At 35.3% G+C, this 23820-nt stretch overlaps 1 protein-coding gene across 2 annotated transcripts in view; it reads right to left on the bottom strand.

The window, feature by feature from the left end:
• LOC111053501 overlaps positions 1-23820 on the bottom strand; it is a 191262-nt gene that overhangs the window by 100961 nt on the left and 66481 nt on the right. For both annotated transcript variants that reach the window (XM_039435528.1, XM_039435527.1), the window contains exon 2: positions 3660-3800. In XM_039435528.1, the coding sequence (XP_039291462.1) occupies positions 3660-3800 (141 nt within the window). The remainder of the gene's footprint in view (positions 1-3659; positions 3801-23820) is intronic.

Here is a 23820-nt window from a genome sequence, read left to right on the forward strand (position 1 = left end):
CAATAGACATAAAGTTGACATTGGAAACAACAAATAATTTCTCAGAAAAAACCAGTGCCTACTGTTTAATCCTTGATGATAATGAGTTTGAATATACACCACTGAGTGGAACAGTAAAAAGAGTATTCTTCTATAAATTTTTCCATTTCGATTTCTGTAATCTGAACAATGTCAATCTCTATTTAAATGCTCAATCATTCCCCTATGAGAATATTGCTGGTAATAAACATTCATTGTATCACATGTTCTCTGAATTCCAAAATGAATACCATCCTTATAACAGCAGTACATCAATTGAGTATAAAACATTTGATGGATATGCACCATTGGTTGTTATAGACTGAAGTAAGCAAAATGAACTATTGAAATCTGGAGCAATAGACATAAAGTTGACATTGGAAACAACAAATAATTTCTCAGGAAAAACCAGTGCCTACTGTTTAATCCTCGATGATAATGAGTTTGAATATACACCACTGAGTGGAACAGTAAAAAGAGTATTATAAATTTGAAAAGATCTTCTATAAAATAACAAAAAGATTTGGTTAAAAACTAGACAATATTCAAATCAAAAGTATTAATCTCCCAGCCACTTCCACACTCTACAAATGTATCAATATTTTACCTTCGGCATTATCCCATTGATTACTCAACATTATCATTAATTTTTAGAATTGTTCTTGATCTCCCATAGAATGATCAACCATTCTCTTCAAATATAATTTTAAAGCATTTTATATTATTATTTGATTTATCAGCTTCTTTCAAAGCACAAGATATTCAAATACTGACTGTGATGATATAGTGTCAAATTTGCACCATCTATATGAGCTTAGATTTTTCAAATGAATTCATTTCATTAAAGTTGAATAATGTTCTTGGTCTGGGTAACCAAACCTACAATTTTTCCTGGGTGTACTCACCTACACCTAGAAAGAAATTGTAGATCTAGGTGAGTACACCCAGAAAAAAATGTAGGTTTGGTTACCCAGACCAAGAACATTATTCAACTTTAATGAAATAAATTCATTTGAAAAATCTAAGCTCATATAGATGGCGCAAATTTGACACTATATCATCACAGTCAGTATTTGAATATCTTGTGCATTGAAAGAAGCTGATAAATCAAATAATAATAATATAAAATGCTTTAAAAATATATTTGAAGAGAATGGTTGGAGATCATTCTATGGGAGAACAAGAACAATTCTACAAATTGATGATAATGTTTAGTAATCAATGGGATGATGCCGAAGGTAAAATATTGATACATTTGTAGAGTGTGGAAGTGGTTGGGAGATTAATACTTTTGATTTGAATATTGTCTAGTTTTTAACCAAATCTTTTTGTTATTTATAGAAGATCTTTTCAAATTTATAATACTCTTTTTACTGTTCCACTCAGTGGTGTATATTCAAACTCATTATCATCGAGGATTAAACAGTAGGCACTGGTTTTTCCTGAGAAATTATTTGTTGTTTCCAATGTCAACTTTATGTCTATTGCTCCAGATTTCAATAGTTCATTTTGCTTACTTCAGTCTATAACAATCAATGGTGCATATTCATCAAATGTTTTATACTCAATTGATGTACTGCTGTTATAAGGATGGTATTCATTTTGGAATTCAGAGAACATGTGATACAATGAATGTTTATTACCAGCAATATTCTCATGGGGGAATGATTGAGCATTTAAATAGAGATTGACATTGTTCAGATTACAGAAATCGAAATGTGACCTGTTAGCAGTTATAACATTTTTCCTATTCTTTTGAAATCCAAGTATAATGAATCTAGGTTTTAATATGTTCGAAGTTGTCTTAACTGTCCATTGAAGATTGGTAGTTTCAGGTAATTATGGAAATTCATGCAATTCCCATGACCTGAATGGAATGCTAATTGGTATATTACTATGTGTTAAATGAGTTTCAGAAAAAGTTGAGTTAGATCCCTTGACAAATGAATTTACTGGAAAAAATTATTCTTGTGGCTTTTTGATGAAATTAACAGTTTCTTAGTTGTTCAAGAAATTGGATCCAATTTTTCCCATAAGATCCTCATTTTCTGTTCAATCTTAACAAATGGATTTACTGGAAAAAGTTATCCTTGTAAAATAATTGGTTTCTTAGTTATTCAAGAAATTGGATCTACTTTTCCCATAAGATCCTTATTTTCTGTTCAATCTCAACAAATGAGGTGTCAATGAATTCGTAATTAGATTTACTGGAAAAAGTTATTCTTGTAATTTTTTTGTAAAATTAACGGTTCTTTAGTTATTCAGGAAATAGAAAAAAGCTGGATCTAGTTTTTTTCCAAAAAAGTGGGAATGAGGATCTTCATTTGAGATTTATTGTGAGATTAGGGGTATGGCTAGGTTAAGTTAGTTCAGATTACATTGGGTTGGGCAAGGTTAGAACCAAGAATCAGATTTGGGGCAGCCTTGAGCCAGTTTTGGGGCAGCTTTGAGCTAGCTCCGAGCCAGCTTTTCTTCAGTACTCTCACTTTCCCACTAATCACACTCAAAATGGATCGAAGTGGAGATTGTGAATAACAGTTCAGCTCGTTCAGCTATCCTTATCTTAGAAAAACTCTTTTGTAGATATGGCTTCCCTTGCACCTTAGTTTCTGACAATGCCAGTGCATTCACATGTGCAGACTTTCAACACTTCATAAAACTGTATGGAATAAAACACATTACATCAGCACCTTTCCACCCTGCATCTAATGGCCAAGCTGAGAGATATGTTTTCACACTGAAACAAGGACTTCGGGCATTAAAGACGTTCAATGGCTTCATCCAACAGCAGCTAAATATATTCCTGTTCACATATCGCCGGGCACCAAATGTCACCTCTACTGAATCACCTGCAAAGCGGCTCCTCAATTGCGAAATACGATCGCGACTAGATATCCTGCGTCCTGACATCATAAAGACTGCACAAGATAACCTCAAGAGCAGTGGATTCCTGTGAACCTTTTATGAGGGACAAAAGGTTGCAACACGTAATTATTCATCACCTGACAAAAAATGGATAATTGGAAGAGTAGTCAACAGGGATGGGGATTTAAACTACACACTATTAGTGGAGGGGCAGTTGTGGCGACGCCATGCAGATCAAATCAGAGCAGTGGGGGCAGAAGCAGAGGAGGATTCGCCTACCAACTTGAATCGGCCAGTGTTGGCACGCCAAGCGACTCAGCCACCAGGAACGCAGCAGGCAGAAAGCAGCCAGGGCGTGGAACAGCAGCCAGCGGTAGCGGCGGAGATACAGCCACAACCTGTAGATGCAGCAAAGCAACAACCTGTAGACGCAGCCCCTGAGCCAGTCCTGCCAGAGCCACCACGTCGATCAGGGAGAGAAATAAAGAGGCCAGTACGTTTGAACTTGTAAGATAAGGGGGAAGATGTCATATACCTTCTGATTACCGATTAAGAAGGCACTGGCTGACGATTTGATTCATATGGCTATGTACAATACGAAGCTATTATGATATTGATGAGAGTAAACAAAACTTAAAGTGTTATGATTTCCTATCAATGAGTTAATTTATTATAAAAAACCCTAAGGATACAACAGAACCCTAAGGATACAACAACCATGGGATATCTTCTTATGTTTTCTTGTCTCTATGATTATATTGTATTTGGTTACTTACATATATTTCATGTCAGATTTTGCTACCGTTTGAGTTGGTTTTGATCCTATAACCAGATTATCGCCGCCATGTATATTGATCAGCTTCGTGTAGGATTGACCATGAAAGGTGAATTCTTTTTTGTGTGACGAAGGAGAACAGCTGAAATAGACCAAGAAAATCTAAATGGATTAAAGTTCTTGATTATTCTTGAAGAGATATTGTGGTATTTCTCCTTAATGTAAAAATCTGGTGTGGCGCATTCACACAACTTTCCTTGCCGTTATGAAAATTGATCACCTGATGCTTGTGTTCACGCACATCTCAAGTCTACGATTCAAAGATCTAAGCCAGCTGGTGACAGGACAATGAAGCTGGAGACACACAAAGTCTGCTATCTCTTCATAGTGAATGATTGAATTAATCAGATACAATTTAAACAAAAAATTTTCAAGTGGAGAAGATTGAGCATAAAAATCTCTACAAAGAATGTTCAGTAACATTTTCACCAATTGAAAATAAGCTCGGAATTCGAGAAAATGTTATTATTCAATTGCAAACTAAATAAAATTTTAATAGGATCAACAGTTTGTAATTGAATAATAACATTTTCTCGAATTCCGAGCTTATTTTTAATTGTAGGTGAGAATGTTACTGAATATTTATTGTAGAGATTTTTATGCTCAATCTTCTCCACTTGAAATTTTCTGTTCAAATTATATCTAAAGCCTGATAATTGGGAATCTTAAATCAAACTTTGCATGGATGGGGCGAAGCTCCTGACATTCTTACAGATATTGGACTTGTGGCAGTTGATAGAGCTTATCAATAACTATTTTAGGTATAAATTTGATCGAAATCGTTGAAGCCGTTTTTGAGAAAATCGCGAAAAAACCCTGTTTTTGACAACATTTTTGCCTTTTTTAGGTGCCTTCTTGAATTGCATTTGATCAAAATTGTTCATGTCGCATCCTTGTATTGTCACAAAGTGAATTTTTGTGATGGATGGAGAGCCGTCGTCTAGTGTAAAATTAGCGAATTTATTCTGTTTTAGAATTAGAATGGGGTCGACGACTTCCAGATATATCTTGTTGTAGTAGTGTATGCACAGTATCACCATCGTCGCCAATCCCTATGAATCAGCAGCAGCCATATCATCAAAACGATAAGCGGCTACCAAGTCGGGTTGGTATTGCTCTTCATGAAATTTCTGGAATAGAAATATTGTTTACCGGTCTGATTTAGTGTAGTAATTAGTATTATTGTCATCATTAGCTGCACCCTTAACATCAGGAGCAGCTGAGTCAAACCCTGTCACATGACCAGTGGCGTGATCATCTTTTCAGACTCTCATTGGTCGGGAATCTCTTTTCCCCCGGCCTCCTAATTTTCAGTGACCCGGTGCTGCTCCAAGAAGACCTGGGAGAGAAGCAGTTGTTCGGTGAATGGGTTTGTGTACGGCTGCATTCCGTGCGGCGCTCCCAATAGTGGTGTACTAGAGGGTTAATATTCTATTCTGTATTTTAGTGAATGGAATATTGTATGTCGAATTGCCGACTGTATTTGAAGGTGGATTCTCCTGGGGGATTTTCTTTCTTGTCGGTTATTTTTCCTAAATTCGTATCACTGGGGGTGAACGAGTTATCCTTGGTTTTGAAACCTGTAAGGGATCTCAAGTTTGTGCTACAAATAGTTGAGTGGGAAATTTAGCTAGGCTCTTATAGCGGATTATTTTTGAGGGCTTAATTCTTAAGTCTCGACTCTGTCGCTTAACGACGTTTTTAATCATAATACGGGAAGTGGGAATCGGTTCGCTATTCTCTGTATCAGTATCCACGTCGATTCAGGTAATTGGATGTCAGGACTGGTAGTCCGTATATTTTTCCTTCTCTGTAGTAAGGTGGCCTTTGATTTAAAGAGTAATTTTTCTCCATTGAATTTTTATTCTTGTAGGGAAATCCCTGTCCTTTTTGGGAATAGTTCTACTCAATTAATTTTTATTCTTGTGGGAAAATCCCTTTTCCTTTTGAGAAAAGTTTTCTCTATTAATTTTTATCCTTGTAGAGAGATTATTATCATTTATGGTAAATTTTCCTTGCTTAGTTTTCATACTATAGAGTGGCCCTGTATTTTAACTTTTCTTAGCAGTTTCTGACTTGCTGTAATTCCTAGTAGGAAAATTCCAATCATTTCCTAGAGAACTCAGGTACAGCTTGAGTTCGTCCTTGTCGAAGTTGGTAGACTGCGACGTCCTTTCTCTTTCTTTCTCTCAACTTTCCCTTTACTAAAGTCCTTCTAGCTCTCAGGTACAGCTTGAGGACTTCCTCGCCGAAGTTTTTAGACTGCGGCATCCTTTCTCTTTCTTTCTCTTAATTCTTCCTGTGTTAAAATCCTTCCTGATCTCAGTTTCAGATTCGAGATCGTCCTAGTCGCGGGTTTTCAGAACCGCGAATCCTTTCTAAAATTCTTAGAAACCTGTCTTCTTTAATAGCAAATATTATATTTGCTGGTTTTCCCTGTGGAAAATTCACGAATTTTCCCGTGATCTCAGTTGCAAATTAGAGATCGATCATGTGGTAGTCCTTAGACTGGCAATTACTTGGAAAAGTCTATTGAAATCTTTCCCTGAATTAGGAGTCTCTGACTCGATACTTTCCTTGTGGAAAATCCTGGAAAGATCCTTTCCTACCCTGACAACGACAGACTGTTGTCTTCCCGATGTTATTCTACAGACTGTGTCTGTGAAAAATCTTTTCTATCCTCTCATAATAGTCAACATACTGACTATTAATTTAAAAGCGTTTTGGACGATTGAGAGTGATTCCCATACCCTTAAGGGCAGTCACGGATTGGCCCTTAATAACCGGCGCGCAGTCATCAGATTAGCGCGGGAATCCTGTTTAGCAGTTTCAGAATTGCTGAAAATCCTTTCGCAGCTGCAGGCTCGCGACTCAGAAATCCCACACCTCAAACCTTATTCTCTAAATTTTAATTACCACATAATTGAAATTGATATACTGTATTTAGCTAGCAGGTCCAGCTTGCTGAGAGCTAGAGCACAATTCTCAGATTGCGGATTATTGAGCAGATATTTATTTGCTGTAGAGAATAATAATCTTATTATTGATTCTCTGTTCCCTATACCCTATACCGTATACCTCATACCCTACACCCTACTCTCTATAGCTTACACCCTATACCGTGCTCTATTTGACGATATCTTAAATATCACTAACAACTCCATAGTTCCGCCATACCGTTACTCCATAGCCCTCACCTTAAACCCCATAGAAAAACCACATCCCGGGCTTGCAGGTGCAGCTTGCTCGCCGTCAATTCGCAGTTGGTTCAGATTGCGTACTACCTTTATAAATAGAATTATTGGTAGGGATCTGATAGTCAGATCCGTCTCCTTGTATAGGGTTATCTTAATCTCCCTTAACACCCACCCTGTATTCCAAAGGCCGAGGGCCGAATCAGCCAGCAACGGCACGGACAAACACTCTTCCCCTGAAATTAAAAATCTCGCGAAAGAAGCTGAGGGTAAAGAATCAGGATAGAGGGAGAAGTGTAGGTCCGGTAACTCCACCTGTCAGTACGGCTACTGACCCCGACCCATATCCGACTGTAGCTAGTCCGCGTCGTAGCAATACTTCGCAATTATTAGGAAACCTAGAGGGTGGAATAGGACATGCTAATAGTATTGTAACTTGTAAGGACCTTATTTTCCGAATTTCAAGCCATTCCATTAATTGAGAGATTAGATATCGTGTACACACACACATATACACACACACACACAAACCAATACCCAAAAAACACTTTTTTGGACTCAGGGGACCTTGAAACTAGGGATGTCAATCCCGGGATCCCGAATCCCGGGATCCCGGTCCATTTTTGATACCTAACAATCCCGGGATTTTTCAGCGTCAATCCCGGGACTTTCGGGATTGTAAACCTGAAATTGTGAATCTTATTTTTCCAAAAACAATTCAATATGGAATTCATTTACGGTGATGAATATGAGTTTTTATAACTGATTTATTGTTCTAAGTGTTTGACTAATTCATTCTTCAGGCACAGCCTACAGTTGCATAATTATACATAATATTGATTGTATACTGTATTCTTTACTGGCAGAATTCGCATCATCAGTTCGCATAATTGGCAGAATGGCTGTTATGTCTCTACACTTGTTTCTGTTCACACAGCACCACAATTACCAGTCTAGACGGCGCAATATTTGCAATAGTGCTGGCTGATGGCATTTCCTTGAAATGCATTCCGAACTTTTAAAGACTTCAGAAATCAGAAATAAAAAAGCACTAAACGATTCACTCTCTGTCTAATATTATTCCTCTCCTCCTCTCTTTCTCTATCATAAGTAGAATATCTAGTTGAAGTAAATATTATAGTTGGCTCTACGAAATTTCATTTAGTACTTTAGTAGTGCAGTGGTTCAGCTTTCGCGTTGTTCGGTCGGTATGGCGTTACGGTCTTACAAAAAGTATTTTATTCTATTATAATATTATTAATTCAAGTGATATTTCACTTTACAGTATTTGACGTAATTAAAGTGTGAGCTCTATCCCGTCCTGATATAGGATAGAAATTCTTTTGTTCTACATAAAAAGACTCTGATGAGTTATCTTGCTTTCCTCAGTTCTCACTATCATTTAGGATACAGCAAATTCAAGGTAGGACATCAAATAAAACAGTTACTCCTAATCTTGAAAACATTTATAGAAATAGAATGTTCAATTTTAATATTATTCCCAAGTATTTTTTTTTCATTTTGATAATAGCCTCTCCCTCTTTAATAGGCCCTTTTTCATCTCCACACACTGTTACTGAACATGTATTGTTATTGAACATGTAATTGAGGAGGAAAAATTGGTTAAAAATACATGAAACTGATTTTTGCCAATCCCGGGATCAGTCCCGGGATCCCGGGATTGATATTGGATAATCCCGAAATACCGGGATTGGAAATCAGTCCCGGGATTGACATCCCCACTTGAAACGTATAGAAATCTAGAAATTGGTGTACCTCAATTTTTTTTGGAAAGCAATACTTTTCTTACCGTAGCTATGGTAATAGGACAAATATAAATAACGTCCAGTTTCTCCGTAGAACAGTAGAACATGGTTGAAGGAGAAAACATCGTTTCAGGAATACTAAGATAAGGAAACAACTATTACACGTCTTCTCTATGAACGAAACATTGGGCCATATGAATAATGTTGAGTATTTGCTTCATTTTCTATGAATAAACGTGAGCAAAACCTTTTGCTCATGCTCATCAAAAAATAGTTTGAGCATTTGCTCAAAAGTAGAAGCTTATACTCAAAATTGTATGAATAAACTAGAGCATTTGCTCAACTTTTTAAGCAAATTCTTCAAAAAGATAAGTAGTCTAGAGCAGCTTATCACCTTTTGCTCATAGTAAAATAACTCAACTAATTCGTATGAGGAAGAGGAAACTATACCAGATACGATCACAACCAATAGTTGAGAACTATAAAACTCTTTCTAGATTCAACCATGATATGACCATTGGTATATCACCATTACTCCTACAGAAGAATGAATACAAAAAAAAGCTACCTGATATAAAGATAGCCATCACAAAATAGGAAATAGGCATTTAAGAAGATGAGAGTGTAGACGATCATAAGAATGCTATTGATATTATAAGAATATGCTGGAGATTATTATAGAGTTGACATTTTTTACGCTATTATTTCAAAATTCTAAACTTAACAACTCAACTAACATAAAACTCTATTCATAAATAGAAAACAGAGCAGACGCAAGTTGGTTTGTAATACCAACAGTATTACAAACACGCATCCGTCTTATGTCGTCCGTTTTCCTATTTACCACATCTCCACTGCGTTGATATTTCACAATTTTCATCAATTCTTTTCGATAGATTATACGCATAGGGTTTATTTTTCTTGCTACAAAGTCCCTTGTAGCAGTGGTGTCAATCTCCTTGAATTTATTCACTAGTATGTCATAGGCGTTTCTCTTTTTATCTCTATCACTAGACCCCTGGTCGGTTATGTCGAGTGAGTAAACGTGTGTCAGTTCGGCTCCGTCTTCTAACAGATATTTCGTAGGGTTATACAGTTCAATTCACTTCAAATTATACATCTAGTTATTCAGTTTCTCGAGCTAAATTCAATAGTGAAATTATATTTTTGATTAACTCACACTCTCTTTATTTATCTTGAAAAAACATTCCTAATTCTTCAGTTCACCTTCTCGCCTATAAAAGTGTAAATCCACCTAACGGTACATGATGGGTCGACCGAACAGAGGCACACCGAAGAATGAGGTCAATGCTCAGAAGCCAGCTATTTCCGGAGCATTGTCCGAAGAGACCCTCCTCATTATTCGACAGCAAATCGAAGAGTCTGTCCACAGTGCTGTATCAATGGCTGTGAAGTCTATCTTCGAGGAACTTCAGGCATTGAAGGAGGAGAACAAACAGCTGCACGATAGAATTCTTGAGCTGGAGGTGTCTTGTCACCTGAAGGTCGACGACCTCGAGCAATATGGGCGCCGACATTCCATACGTATTTTTGGGATCCCAGAGAGCGACAAAGAAGACACGGACCTGCTGGCTCTCGATGTCTTCAACAAGAAGCTGAACGTGCCCGTGACTCTGGCGGATGTCAACCGCTCGCATCGCGTTGGAAGGCGTCAACCACCTCAACAAGGGCAAGCTAAACCCAAGGACCGACCCATCATAGTTCGACTGTGCAGCTACCGGACCAGGAAGATGATCTTCGACGCTAAGAGGAAGCTGAAGGGTTCCGGCGTCACCATTCGCGAGGATCTGACTGCGGAGCGTCTCAAGATCCTCAACGCTGCGGCCGACTGTCATGGGCATAGGAATGTCTGGTCATCGGACAGGGGGATCAAGATCTCTATCGGCGAGGGAGGATCCAAGAGGGTCCACACAGTCGAGAGGATGACCGACCTTCAAAAAATAAAGGTAAATTGAATCATTTCAGGATTCGATGACTAAGGTGCCCTTCACTACAATAATAGGAAATTCGTATTAATACATTTCACAGTAGTTATACCTTGGCATTTTTCATGAGCTGGCTTTCTGTTCTATAAATGAATCTTTCCACTGCTATTTATGATTATATATGAGGCAATTATTTCAAACTAAGGAGATCCACATTTGTTAATACTGATTAATAATTTATCTTGATATTAATTCCCAAAACTATGTTCAATGCATCAACTACTATACTCCAGAGGGTACTTGAAGAATCATTATCTCCATTCTTACTAATAATTATTACATCTCTTACCAAAATTATTTCCATAATTAATAATTTTCGAAATGCTGAATTTCAAATAAATTGGATGATTAACATACGTTATAAATATGGATGTAATCTATAGGTAAAGATAGTAATCTCTTCTATATAATGATATCTTCTACTGTTGCCACAGCTTGAACAATAGAAGCTAATGTGTGAAGAATTATTGATAGAACAGAGGGGTGGGTAGTCTGTTCATATGCTTATATAGGGGCTGTGTTTCATTTAACGTTATCTTGGACATTCATCACTAGACTATTACAGTTCTCAATTTACTACTTTTATCGTTATTGCAACTCCCAATAGTTAATTATACTTCTAATACTATATAATATTTTTCACACTTCACCGTTCAATACTATTTAAAACTCATCTAAAATAATCTAGCACTTTCTCCATCGTCTCCTCTACTTCTTATTTTTTCTTTCTCGTTTCTCTTCTTGATCTTATATTTATAACGATTACTTGAATATTGTTGTTTGTGATGATGATTATTATTCTCTTTTTCAGTTTTTACTGGATCCCATTTCGCTCTATCTCCACCATGAACACGATCTTCCACTACTGGATTTCATCTCTCTCTATCTCCACTTGGACTCGATTTTCCACCACTGGATTCCATCTCTCTCTGTCTCCACTTGGACTTGATCTTCCACTACTGGATTCCGTCTCGCTCTACCTTCACTTGGACCCGATTCTTCCACTACTGGATACCTACTCGCTCTATCTCCACTTGGACCAGATCTCCCACTACCAGTTCTTCCTCAATCTTCATCTTATTCACCATTAGGATTATTCATCACCGAAACTCCACACATCTACATCTTATTGTGTTTAATGAATTTTTGAACTAGTGCTTTAAATAGTGAAGGGAGCCGAACTGTCAAGGCATACTGAATGCACTCGAATCAAGAGACTTTTTCATTTAGGTTAAGTTTTATCAGTTTCATCCCCATTTTCCCCGTCATGTGTCGTTCTGAGGTCGGTTCACGATTGGTCTGCTGCTTCCATGATGCCTCTCACTAACACGTCAGCTCGCTCGCCCTCAAGTAGGTATGATTATTTCAATAATAGTAATAATGACGCAGGTATGTTTCTAGCAAATAAGCTCCACTCTTTCAAAAAACTTTTCAAGGCTGCTCACCTCAACGTACAATCCCTCAGTTGCCACATTGATGAACTCAGAGCAATCTTCCGTTTTCAGGACTTCAATATAATCGGAATTTCCGAATCATTTTTGAAGCCTAGTATTTCATCAAATTTTGTTGCATTGCCTGGATATAATCTTTTCCGGAATGATAGATTAAATAAAGCTTGTGGGGGTGTAGCAGTTTATGTGAAAGATGGTATCAAAACAAAAGTTCTAATCACATCTAAACAAGAGTATTGTTCCAGACCAGAGTTTATGCTACTTGAATTATCCTTATCTAGTAATGATAAATTACTCGTTGGTATCTGTTATCGCCCACCAAAAATAGGTCATTTCACAGATTTCGAAAATGCCTTGCTTTCTCTTATGCCTTGTTATAACCGTATACTAGTTATGGGGGATATGAACACCGACTTGAACATGACGAATCGTAACTTTGACCACTTTCAACTGACTACAATTTTCCAATGCCTAAACATGACTATTTTACCCCTCGATCCAACTCATCATACAAATGAATCAGACACACTCATTGACCTTCTCATTGTTAGTGATCCCAATGAGGTTGTTCAAGCAGGCCAAATCTCAGTCCCAGCTATTTCTAGACATGATTTGATCTACTGTGTACTTTCCCATAAGATACCCAAGCCAGAACAGAAAATTATCACTTATAGAGACTTCAAAAACTTTGATGAAGCCGCCTTCCTGACTGATGTGGCTCAGACTCCATGGCATCAATTGAAGCATTACCCTCAGTTGATGACATGGTCAAGACTTTCGAGAATTGGACTTTGACTTTGTATGACAAACATGCACCTTATGTGACAAGGAGGATTAATAGAAAACGACGAGTACCGTGGATGACTGAAGACATACTTAAGATGATGGGACGTAGAGACAAAGCACATAGAAAATTTAAAAAGACATTTGACTTGGACAGTTTGATAGAGTATAGGAGCCTTAGAAATAGGGTTAAACAGGAATTACGGAACTCAAAGATTAGGTACTTGAATTCGTTTATGACAAACAATAGACAAGACTCTAAATCACTTTGGCAGGGAATAAAAGAATTCGGGCTTGGCAAACAGAAATCGAATCCACAAATTGACTTACCATTGAATAATATAAATGACCATTTCGTTTCACACTCTAACCAACGCGACGAAGTTGTCATTGCTAATCATATAGATGATCTTGAAGAGCAGGTTACAAACTTAGATTTACCAATCACTGATCAATTTCATTTCCATCCAATCTCAGAAGAAGACACTTTCAGAGCAATTCAACGTATTCATAGTAATGCTACGGGTGTAGACAAAATTCCTATTAAATTTATCAAGAAGATGTTATTTGCTGTTTTACCAACCATTACATACATTTTCAACAAGTCACTTGAAGAAGGCATTTTCCCTGAAAACTGGAAGTTTGCTGTGGTTCGCCCTCTAAATAAAGTTCCATCACCCAATAAAGTTGAGGATTTTAGACCAATCAGTATTTTACCTGCATTGTCCAAAGTGCTAGAAAGACTCATTCATGCTCAAGTTGTAAAATTTCTAGACAACAATAGAAAGCTTCATAACTTTCAATCAGGCTTTAGAAAATTCCATTCAACTGAGACAGCTCTGCTTCGTGTCACTGATGATATAAGGTTAGCTATGGACCAAAGAAAATGCACCATCCTCACCCTATTTGATTTTTCTAAAGCATTCGATACTGTTGATCATACAGTCCTTCTGAATAAGTTGGCTATTCTTGGTTTCAGTCACAACTCGTTAGTTTGGTTTAAATCCTATCTATTAGGTAGGAAACAATGTGTATCTGTCGGTGACAAAAAGTCAACTTGGAAAAACGTTATGCATGGAGTACCACAAGGTTCAATTTTAGGCCCTCTCCTCTTCACTTTGTATGCTAATGACCTTTCTTCCATTATCAAATTCTCCAGTTTCCATACTTATGCAGACGACCTTCAAATCTATTTGAGTTGTCCCATAACAAAAATTAATGAAACAGTTGGAATAATGAAACAGGATATCAATTCGATAGTGGAATGGACAAAGAAAAATGGCCTTAAGCTTAATCCCATCAAAACACAACCCATTATAATTGGATATTCTCGTCTTATAAACAATATTGACCTTGAATCGATTCACAAAATTAGTGTAGACGGTAATGACATTCCTTACTGTAGCTCAGTTAAAAATTTAGGCATTATTATGAATAATACTCTTGACTGGTCAGAACAAGTGAACAAAACTTGTAAAAAGGTATTCTCAGCCATGCATGCATTGAAGAAAATGCATGATATCCTCCCTAGAAACATTAATTATTATTGGTTCAATCTCTCATCTTCCCACATTTAATGTATTGTAATTCTGTTCTTAACGATATGCAAGTCACTCTGAATGATAAACTACAGCGTTGCCAAAATTATTGTCTACGTTTCGTCTACTCTCTCCAACGCCATGATCATATCACCCCAGCCCACATTGCTAGTTCAACATTGAAGCTTCCCGATCAGAGGCTTTTTCGAATAGTCAAGCTTGTTAGAGATATCTTGAAATACGGTAATCCAAACTATTTTAAAGATGATTTCAAATTTGTCTCTGAAGGTAGGAGGATATATGCTTCACATACTAGAACCGGAGAAAGTACTTTAAGGATACCCAATCATCGAACTACTATTTTCACAAAATCCTTCTTAGTCAGTGCCTGTCGTGCATGGAATACACTTCCTGTTTCTATCAGGTCTATCGAGAGCCGAGCGAGCTTCAACCTGACTTTAAAAAAACATATTTTGGAACAAATGACTGAAACTGTCCGGCCCTAGAACGATCACATGACAACCATCCCTCACCCATTCCACCAATATAAACCTTTAAACCATGTTATAGAACGAATTGTATATATATATATATATATATATTATATATATATATATAATATATATATATATATTATATAAACTCATGTTATTTCAATTATCCACTGCATACTGCTGTATATTACTGAAATTTGATAACTCTGATCTACTTTCAGCCTACTTCATTTTATTAATCAATTATTTGATCTTATCTACCTATATAATTATTTTACTTTATCAATTTTCTGTTTTTTTTCTCTTCAATATTCATATTGATTAAAACTTTTACAATATTTCCATCAATAAATAAATCCTTAGTTTAAATAACGAAATTAACGTTTTGGTAGAGAGTTAGTGGGGAGGATATTTTTAATATTCTTCCAAAGAATGGACATTGATATGTCCAAAGCTCCGCCAATTTATGTAGATGCATAACAATATGATTATTATCTATAGTTATTATATTACAAATTGCTTTTTCATATCATATACAGTTCAATAGTTATTTTCTTAGTCTATATTATGTAAATTCATCTATAATTTTGCTGTATTGTAAGCTAAAAGTGTATAAGTGTATAAGCCAGTATATATTGTAATCTACATAAATAAAGTACTCAATCAATCAATCAATCAATCACTATACTTTTTCGATTTTTTTCCAAAGAAATGGATGTGCTTTGTAGAGTTTAATGAATTAGCGTGAGTATGTGCGTAAATCTGACATGATAAGAATAACTTTATAAACCAACTAACTGATAAATAAAATGGAATAACTAATAATAAGACTGATATATGAAATACTGAAAATATATTAATACTAGCAGGTAACCCGTGCTTCGCAAGGGTCTTTCTTAGAACATGACGTAATGAAATCTAGAAGAATTCAAAATAGGCCTATAAGAATCCTCGGTTGATTAAGAATTTATATGCTGCATTTCAAGTAAATCAGTATGACCACCTTTCAATTAAAAAAAGAAGTTGGATTCAAAATGGCGGAAAAAATTTGGGTGTGACGGAAAACCTGTTTTTATCATTCGAAAAGGATCCCCAATCATACCTATCTTCTAATTTCCCTTTTAAGAGAAATCTTCTGCTTCTTCCATACAAACTGGAAGCATGACAAATATTTGAAAACTTGACAAACTGAAAGCTTGATGTAATCAAATCTTGAAGAATTTAAAACTGGTCTATAACCACCCCCGGTTAAGCAAGAATCTATATGCAAAATTTCAAGTTAATCAGTCCAGTAGTTCTGACGTGATAATGTGTCAAACATAATTTCCCTATACTTTACATCTGTATAGGCTACGTTTATAATCCAGTTCTTTTCTTTATTATATACTCGTAGTATAGAAGATGATACATGGATGGATGATCATTGTTATTTTACCAAAAGATAGAATAAGTTGAATAGTTTCCCTTTCAGAGGGAGTTTTGACAACCCACAAAACTCATTTCTCATTTGAAGATATAACGAAAAGGTGCATATGACCTTATTTTTTGCTCAGCTTGCCAAAATACCCCTCATTCCAATATTAAAATTTTCGACTGACTGTACAGTGAGTCAGTCATTCTATCAGGGCTCGAATAATTTTAAAATTTTAATTAAATAAAAATGGAAGAATATAATTTCTTTATGTAAATAACAACACCTTCATTCAAAGACATATATTAACTGTATGCATTTTCATATTGCCGATACAGCATTGATGAAACTGTGGACGTTTATTTAGCGCTTTGTCTCACAAATTGTTCTAGCTGAAAAATTAATAATCCATGCCACGTGTAGGCCTAAACATTGCATCAGGAAAACAAAGTTTCAAAAATTAGCCCAGTCAATGAAGGTCCAGAAAAGCAGTTTCGATCCGAAAATTAAATAAAAGCTGAATTTCACACCATCGATAGAACCCTCCCAGAGGGTCATTCTCCTAAAAGTCCCAAGAAATCCCCTTGGAGCTTTCCACCCCAGCCCCCTAAAACATAAAAAATGCAAGTAAAAACGGGAAATCAATTATCTCTGTAATCATTGATCGGAAACAGTTCTTTCATATGCCATTCGATTCGTTACATTATGGACTACAATATTAGATATATTCATTTTTCCAATAAAATCAACAGTTTTCTTAATAAAATAATATATACGTAAAAATTCAGGGGGTTTGTGATTTGATTTTTTGTTTTCTTCGATTGACTTCGAAACAAGTAGTTTTAAAGGAAAATGAGCCAAATAATCAATATAGTCACTGTCATTGCGAGTCCATTGATGTATATTGTTATGTATTTGCGATCCGATTTGACGCTGTGGAAGGGGAAACAGTCGAAGCGGAACGATGCGGCTGACTCTCTTAGCCATAGTAAACAGCAAACTGGAAATCAATTATCTCTGTAAAAATTAATTGGAAAAAAATCTATCATATGACATTCGATTCGTTACATTATGGACTAGAATATTAGTCGTATTCATTCCCCCAATAAATCAAACAGTTTCCTTGATAAAATAATATATATGTAAAATTTAGGGGTTTTTCGATTTGATTTTTGTTTTCTCCGATTAACTTCAAAGCAAATAATCCAAAGAAAATTAGACAAATAATTAATGTAGCTACATTCATTGCAAATCCATTGATGTATATTGTTATTTATTTGCGATTCGATTTGACGCTGTGGAAGGGGAAACAGTCGACGCGGTACGGCGTGGTTCACTCTCTTCACCATATTAAACAATAGTAAACAGTCAAATACAGTAGTAGGCCTACTGCTTTCTAAGCTGCATCTTATTCACACTATGGCGCTCGAAACAATCAATTTTGTCTATTGTTTTGACATGCGATGAAACTAATTTTTTCACATTTTAATTCTCTAAAATCATTTTGTTGTTATATATGTGCTAAATCATGCATTCTATGACAGACAAAGATATTGTTTGCAACCGATAAAATATTCATACTATTACATAATATAATACATATTCAAAGTATGTGTGTATGATCATAATTCTTTGCTAAAATTTATCATAAGTTATGAATGTCAAAAACTGAGATAAATCATAGATTACAATAGTGTTAACAGTGGTAATTTCCTGAAAAATCAAAGCGTTCAGTGTTTGCTGTTTTCTACAGTTAATATTCTCCAAGCCAGGTTAATCAACCTTCGGTTGAGCCAAATATATATTATGACGGCTGAGGCATAAAAAAATTTATACATTGGGCTTGTTGAGTTGAAACTTTCTATGATTCTCTCTGTAAAGTAGCTTATCTTCCGTTCTCACTAGTTGAATCTACATTACTTAGACAGTCCAATATGAAAATTCAGTAGATTCTAAAGATGAAAGCCATGCAAACATACAAATTAAGGAAGAGTAAGCATGCATAAAAGGTAGGAAAATCATGAAAGTGTTTCACATTTAACCACAAAGTACCCTACCGTATAAGATTAATTGAAAGATGATTCATCATCTTATATTATTTTTTTAACATATCGATTTTACACATCCACTCGCATCTCGTCATTCATTACACAAGCTTGGCAAAAGCTTTTCTTCATGTCGATTAATGTTGATTGAAATTGATTTTGATTAGGGCACCAGAAGAATAGATCATTTTCTATTTGAAGCATCCAAATTAAATCTATTGAACATGACTTCTTATGACTTAGCATTCACAGATTTAATTGGGTGAAGCTATTTGAAAAATGTACCTGATCATCAATTTCATGGTTTTTATACCATTCTAGTTCATTGTGATCATTGGAGGGTTGAAGTGATGAGTTAGTTCAAGTGAATTCTAGTACACAAGTATATTGTGCTTATAATGGGCTCTTCTTTATTTTCCATCGATGCTTTGCTCCAGTAGAGAAAATTTAAAATGTTGGTTTTACATTTTATAAGCTTCATAAATAATATAAATTTGATAAGTCCAGTATCAAATTTATCGATGTTGATTTTCATTATATCGCTTTGTATCAATGTTACTACTTGCACTGTTTGCAATAATTCATCACTATTCTCTCAAGAATTAGTTTTTTATGATCTGAAAATTGAAATTCAAATGCTATTTGGATGACGTTCACATTCCACTGGTTTATTTACAATAATTGTTATGTTGAAGAGTGAGGCAATTCAATCCATTTGGAAGTAAAAGGAAATCACAGTGCGATTTGAACAGTGGATAGTAACTTTGAAATTCAGTTGCTCAATTCATTTCGGCTTGATACTATCATTTGTAATCATAGTTGATCAGAAATATGCATTGTATATAATGTTTATATTTCAGTTTGACTAATCTTCTATCACAGTCTCGCTTTCATTCATAAACATGATAATCCTAAATACGTTGATTACTTAAAGATGTAGCTTATCTTACGTCGAACAATGTACAATACAAACAATTCTCATTAAATTACTATTATAATGATCATTGGAATTTCTGCCTGTGATTGGAAAAAAGTCATTTTATGAGCCTTAATGAAATTCGTACCTAGAAAAAGTTGCATTAGTACTAGAAATTTGGTTATTTTTACTATTTATTATAGGTTCTGTACATTGATGTTTGTGATTATAGAGATCAACTACTTCGTTCTTAATCACGATGAGGATAAAAAGGGAAATTGTGAGAGGGGGATAGCATCCATAGTTAATTTTACATATAGCATCAATTTGAAAGCTCTGATAATGATTGTGAACGGAACTGCAATTTTGGCTTGGTATTGCCTCTTCATGTTCAGTGAGAATGGAAAGCTTCAGAGTAATTCGTTCTCACTATATGTGATGATATTTGGTAACATTTGTTAATATTTGAACCGAATGTGCAACAAATTAATCTACTTTCAGCTTGAAAATTTTCAACTAATCAGGAGTACAGTGTTATCATATAGTATCTCAGGTAGGCCCACCCTTTTATTTTTTTTTTCATGTGATCTGATGATATTCATTCCATTATCAAGTGTTTAGATTTTAAAGAGTGATGAAAAGCTATGAGAAGCTATAAAACACAAGAAAAGCTATGAGAAGAAATTTTGAATCTTCATTTTTCACAAAATAAGGATAAGATGAAGAAGTCGGACACATAATATATCATGAAACTTCGTTGAAAAACATCAATATCTGAAACTAGAGTTATCAAATTGTGTTACCTCTGACTCGTATGGAGAAGGCACACTTCAAATTAATATAATAAATTCTGTGAGCAAACAACGAGATCCTGATTTTTATCATGAGCATGGTTAAATCAAGAAAATTGCAATATTTTTTTACAGTGTTGAAAAGTGAAAATCTATACACAGCGCATGTCAAAACAATAGACAAAATTAATTGTTTCGAGCGCCATAGTGTAAATGAGATGCAATTTAGACAGCAGTAATATTCTGTTTACTATGCTGAAGGGAGTCAGCCGCGTCGGCTGTTTCCCCTTCCACAGCGTTAACTTGAATCGCTAATACATAATAATATACAACAATGGGTTCGCAATGAATGTGGCTACAATAATTATTCGTCACATTGTTCTTTAAAATTACTTACTTCGAAGTTAATCGGAGAAAACAAAAAAATGAAATCACAAACCCCCTAAATTTTTAAATATATATTATTTTATCAAGAAAACTGTTGATTTCATTGGAAAATGAATACAGCAAATATTGTAGTCCATAATGTAACGAATCGAATGGCATATAATAGAACTTTTTTTGATCAATGGGTACAGAGATAATTGATTTTCCGTGATTACCTGCATTTTTCAACTTCGAGGGTGGCTAGGGGGGAAAGCTCCAAGGGGATTTCTTGGGACTCTTGGGAGAATGACCCTCTGGGAGGGTTCTATCGATGGTAAAAGATTCAGATTTTATTCAATTTTCGGATCGAAAAAACCTTTATTGACTGGGCTAAATATGTTTCTCAGGTAGAAAGCAATATAGAAACAGATGTTCCTTTTTTAATTTCGACCATATGATTTGGTGATTTTTTGATGAAATCGAATGTATCATTAATGAATTTAAAACATTAATACTGAAAAATCTAGAGGGAAAATTAAAATTTGGGCTCCCAGGTGCACGAGATTGATATTTTTAGAATCTATGTGCAAAATTTGGAGATCTAAATCTTTCCCGTTTTTCCGGTATGCAATCCACAAGTTGCCATGTTCTGATGCGAACAAACGAACACACTAACACAACCCTACTCTCTCTTAAACTCTTATTATATAGAAGATTGATTCACCACAGACAATTTATTGTTTATGATAATAGTCGGTACACTTGACAGCTCAGTATACACTGACTCATCGAGAAGTTAATTTTATGAATACTACAATCTGAAATAGAAACCAAGTGAAGCATTAGTACCAGGAACTGCAATAGAAACCTACTGTATGCCCTGCGCATGTCATATACGGTAATAAATTAAACATTGGCAACAAGCCAAGGGTATTGTACTTATACAATACAAGGGTATTGAGTGAAATGATTTTCATAATTTCAAGGTTGGTATGCCTGTCATCGCCTTGACAATGATGTTTGACTTCTGTCAATGACCGATGGAAATTGGGCTTGATATATAATATATATTAAGACTCAATGAACCATATTATGGTTTATTGCGTCTGAATTGTATACGGTTGATGTATATCCGGAGATGAGTAATCATTTATCATATTTTTTCAATGATTCAACTGGATAATGCTGTATTTAACAGCATAATGACAAAAATATTACTGTTAATCGCTAAATGGCTTTGTTTACATGTCATATCTCGAGACACAGTGATTGTAAATGGATTAAAATTTGTAGATATTACTCTTATCAACAATATAGTACATCTTATTATAAATCATGATAGTAAATCATAATATCAACATCAAATTCTGAGAGTATCATGAGAATCAAAAAAGGGTTATGGCGTTATATACAATCGATAAAAAACTTGCTTATTTTCAAGTACTCGCGAGGCATTTTATTAATTTGAGGGCGCTGAATCTGAATCTGAAATCACAATTTCTCTATCTCCATTTTCACGCGATTTAGGTTTTGGTGGATAGGCAAAAGACGGACGGTTTGATAGAAAAGATTCCCGGGCGATACATTTCAAGTTTGACGACTTGAGCTTGAAGACCCATCCGTTTTACCGTCCAGACGCAACGACTTACATGCTCCGACTTTTGCTTGAGGAAAAGACTGAAGCTAAACTTAAGCGTCTGGACCGGGCTTAACACAAGCGGTGCCCCCTACAACTTGCATATTTAGCGCTTCCGTGAGCTATAAAAATAAAGTAAGGCTACAAAAGCGAATCAGCTGATGAAAAATATTTAAAATACGTGAGCATTTGCTCCAGAGTTCAGGAGCATAAGGTAAGAGTATAAGGTAAAGCTTATTCACATAAAAAAGAGCAAATGCTTTTGCTTCTACCTTATGCTCCATGCTCTTGTTCATGAGCATTTGCTCTGGTTTTATTCATATGGGCCAATATCACAGAGTATATAGAAATGGTACCAGCATGTAAATAGAATGAAGGAGGAAGGGTTACCAAAATTGGTGCTCAATATTAAAACTCAGAAGGCAGAAGTCTTTTGAAACTATAGTGATATTATCTATACACAAAATATTCAATATCAACTATGAAAATTCATTGTCCAATCATTGAAAAATATTTTTCCTTGACAAATAATTTATTAGCAAATGATTATACCGTAGAATGGGGTGAATAGGGACAGTTTTTCACACTTTTTTCTCATAACTTATGCAAAAATTATTTTATTCTGTTTGTGATCCACTTATGGCTTTTACTCTTCGTATAGGCATCTCTTGGATTAAACAATTTTTTTTGCATCCACCCTCTTTTTCATTTTTTTTTTGCTGTCCCTATTCACCCCAATGGTGATTTTTTTTTTTTTTTTTTTTTTTTTAAGATTACGTCCTAAAGACTCCAGTCATGGAGTATAAGACAAGTCATGTTATTACATAATAATTCTAACACTGAGTAGTTCAACCTAGTTTAGGTTTAAATGGAATTCTTGTACACTATAAAAAGTCACCCATCCAACAAGTTCCCCCTATTAGGAAACTGAATAGACAATGGGCCAAGAATAATGAAGAAAAGGCACAGGCATTTGCTGATCATCTTGTGAATGTCTTCCAGCCAAACGTTGCAGCTCAAGAAGATCTAGAAATTGAAGGTAACATCATGCAGGAAAATCAAGAACTAATGAATGTCTCAGTAGAAGAAGTGAGAAAGGAAATAAAACTTATGAATGCTAAGAAAACTCCAGGATTTGACCTGATAACTGGCTTAGTCCTGAAGCATCTACCAAGGAAAGCACTCATCAAGCTAACAAACATCCTGAATGCTTCATTCAGACTCAGATTTGTACCAGGAGTCTGGAAAGTAGCTGAAGTTATAATGTTACTCAAGCCAGGAAAAGAACCACATGAAGTAGCTTCATACAGACCAATTTCATTGTTACCTGTGTTATCAAAGTTGTTTGAGAGGATATTATTGAGTAGACTCAAGCCAATAATTGAGAAAAAGCAATTAATTCCTAATCATCAATTTGGTTTCAGAAAAAAACACTCCACAATTGATCAAGTACATAGGATAGTTAATATAATAGGAAGAGCTTGGAAGAAAAAAGGTTTGTTCAGCAGTTTTTCTTGACATAGGGCAAGCTTTTGACAAAGTATGGCATGAGGGACTTCTTTATAAACTGAAGAAAATGCTTCCTAAGCAATTTACAGAAATATTGCAATCATATTTGACAGGAAGGTACTTTAGAGTCAAATATGAAGATTCATATTCTGATCTAAGAGAGATAAAAGCAGGAGTTCCACAAGGAAGTGTTTTA

Source organism: Nilaparvata lugens, chromosome 9 (genome assembly GCF_014356525.2).
Source record: "Nilaparvata lugens isolate BPH chromosome 9, ASM1435652v1, whole genome shotgun sequence".
In the NCBI taxonomy this organism is placed as follows: domain Eukaryota; kingdom Metazoa; phylum Arthropoda; class Insecta; order Hemiptera; family Delphacidae; genus Nilaparvata; species Nilaparvata lugens.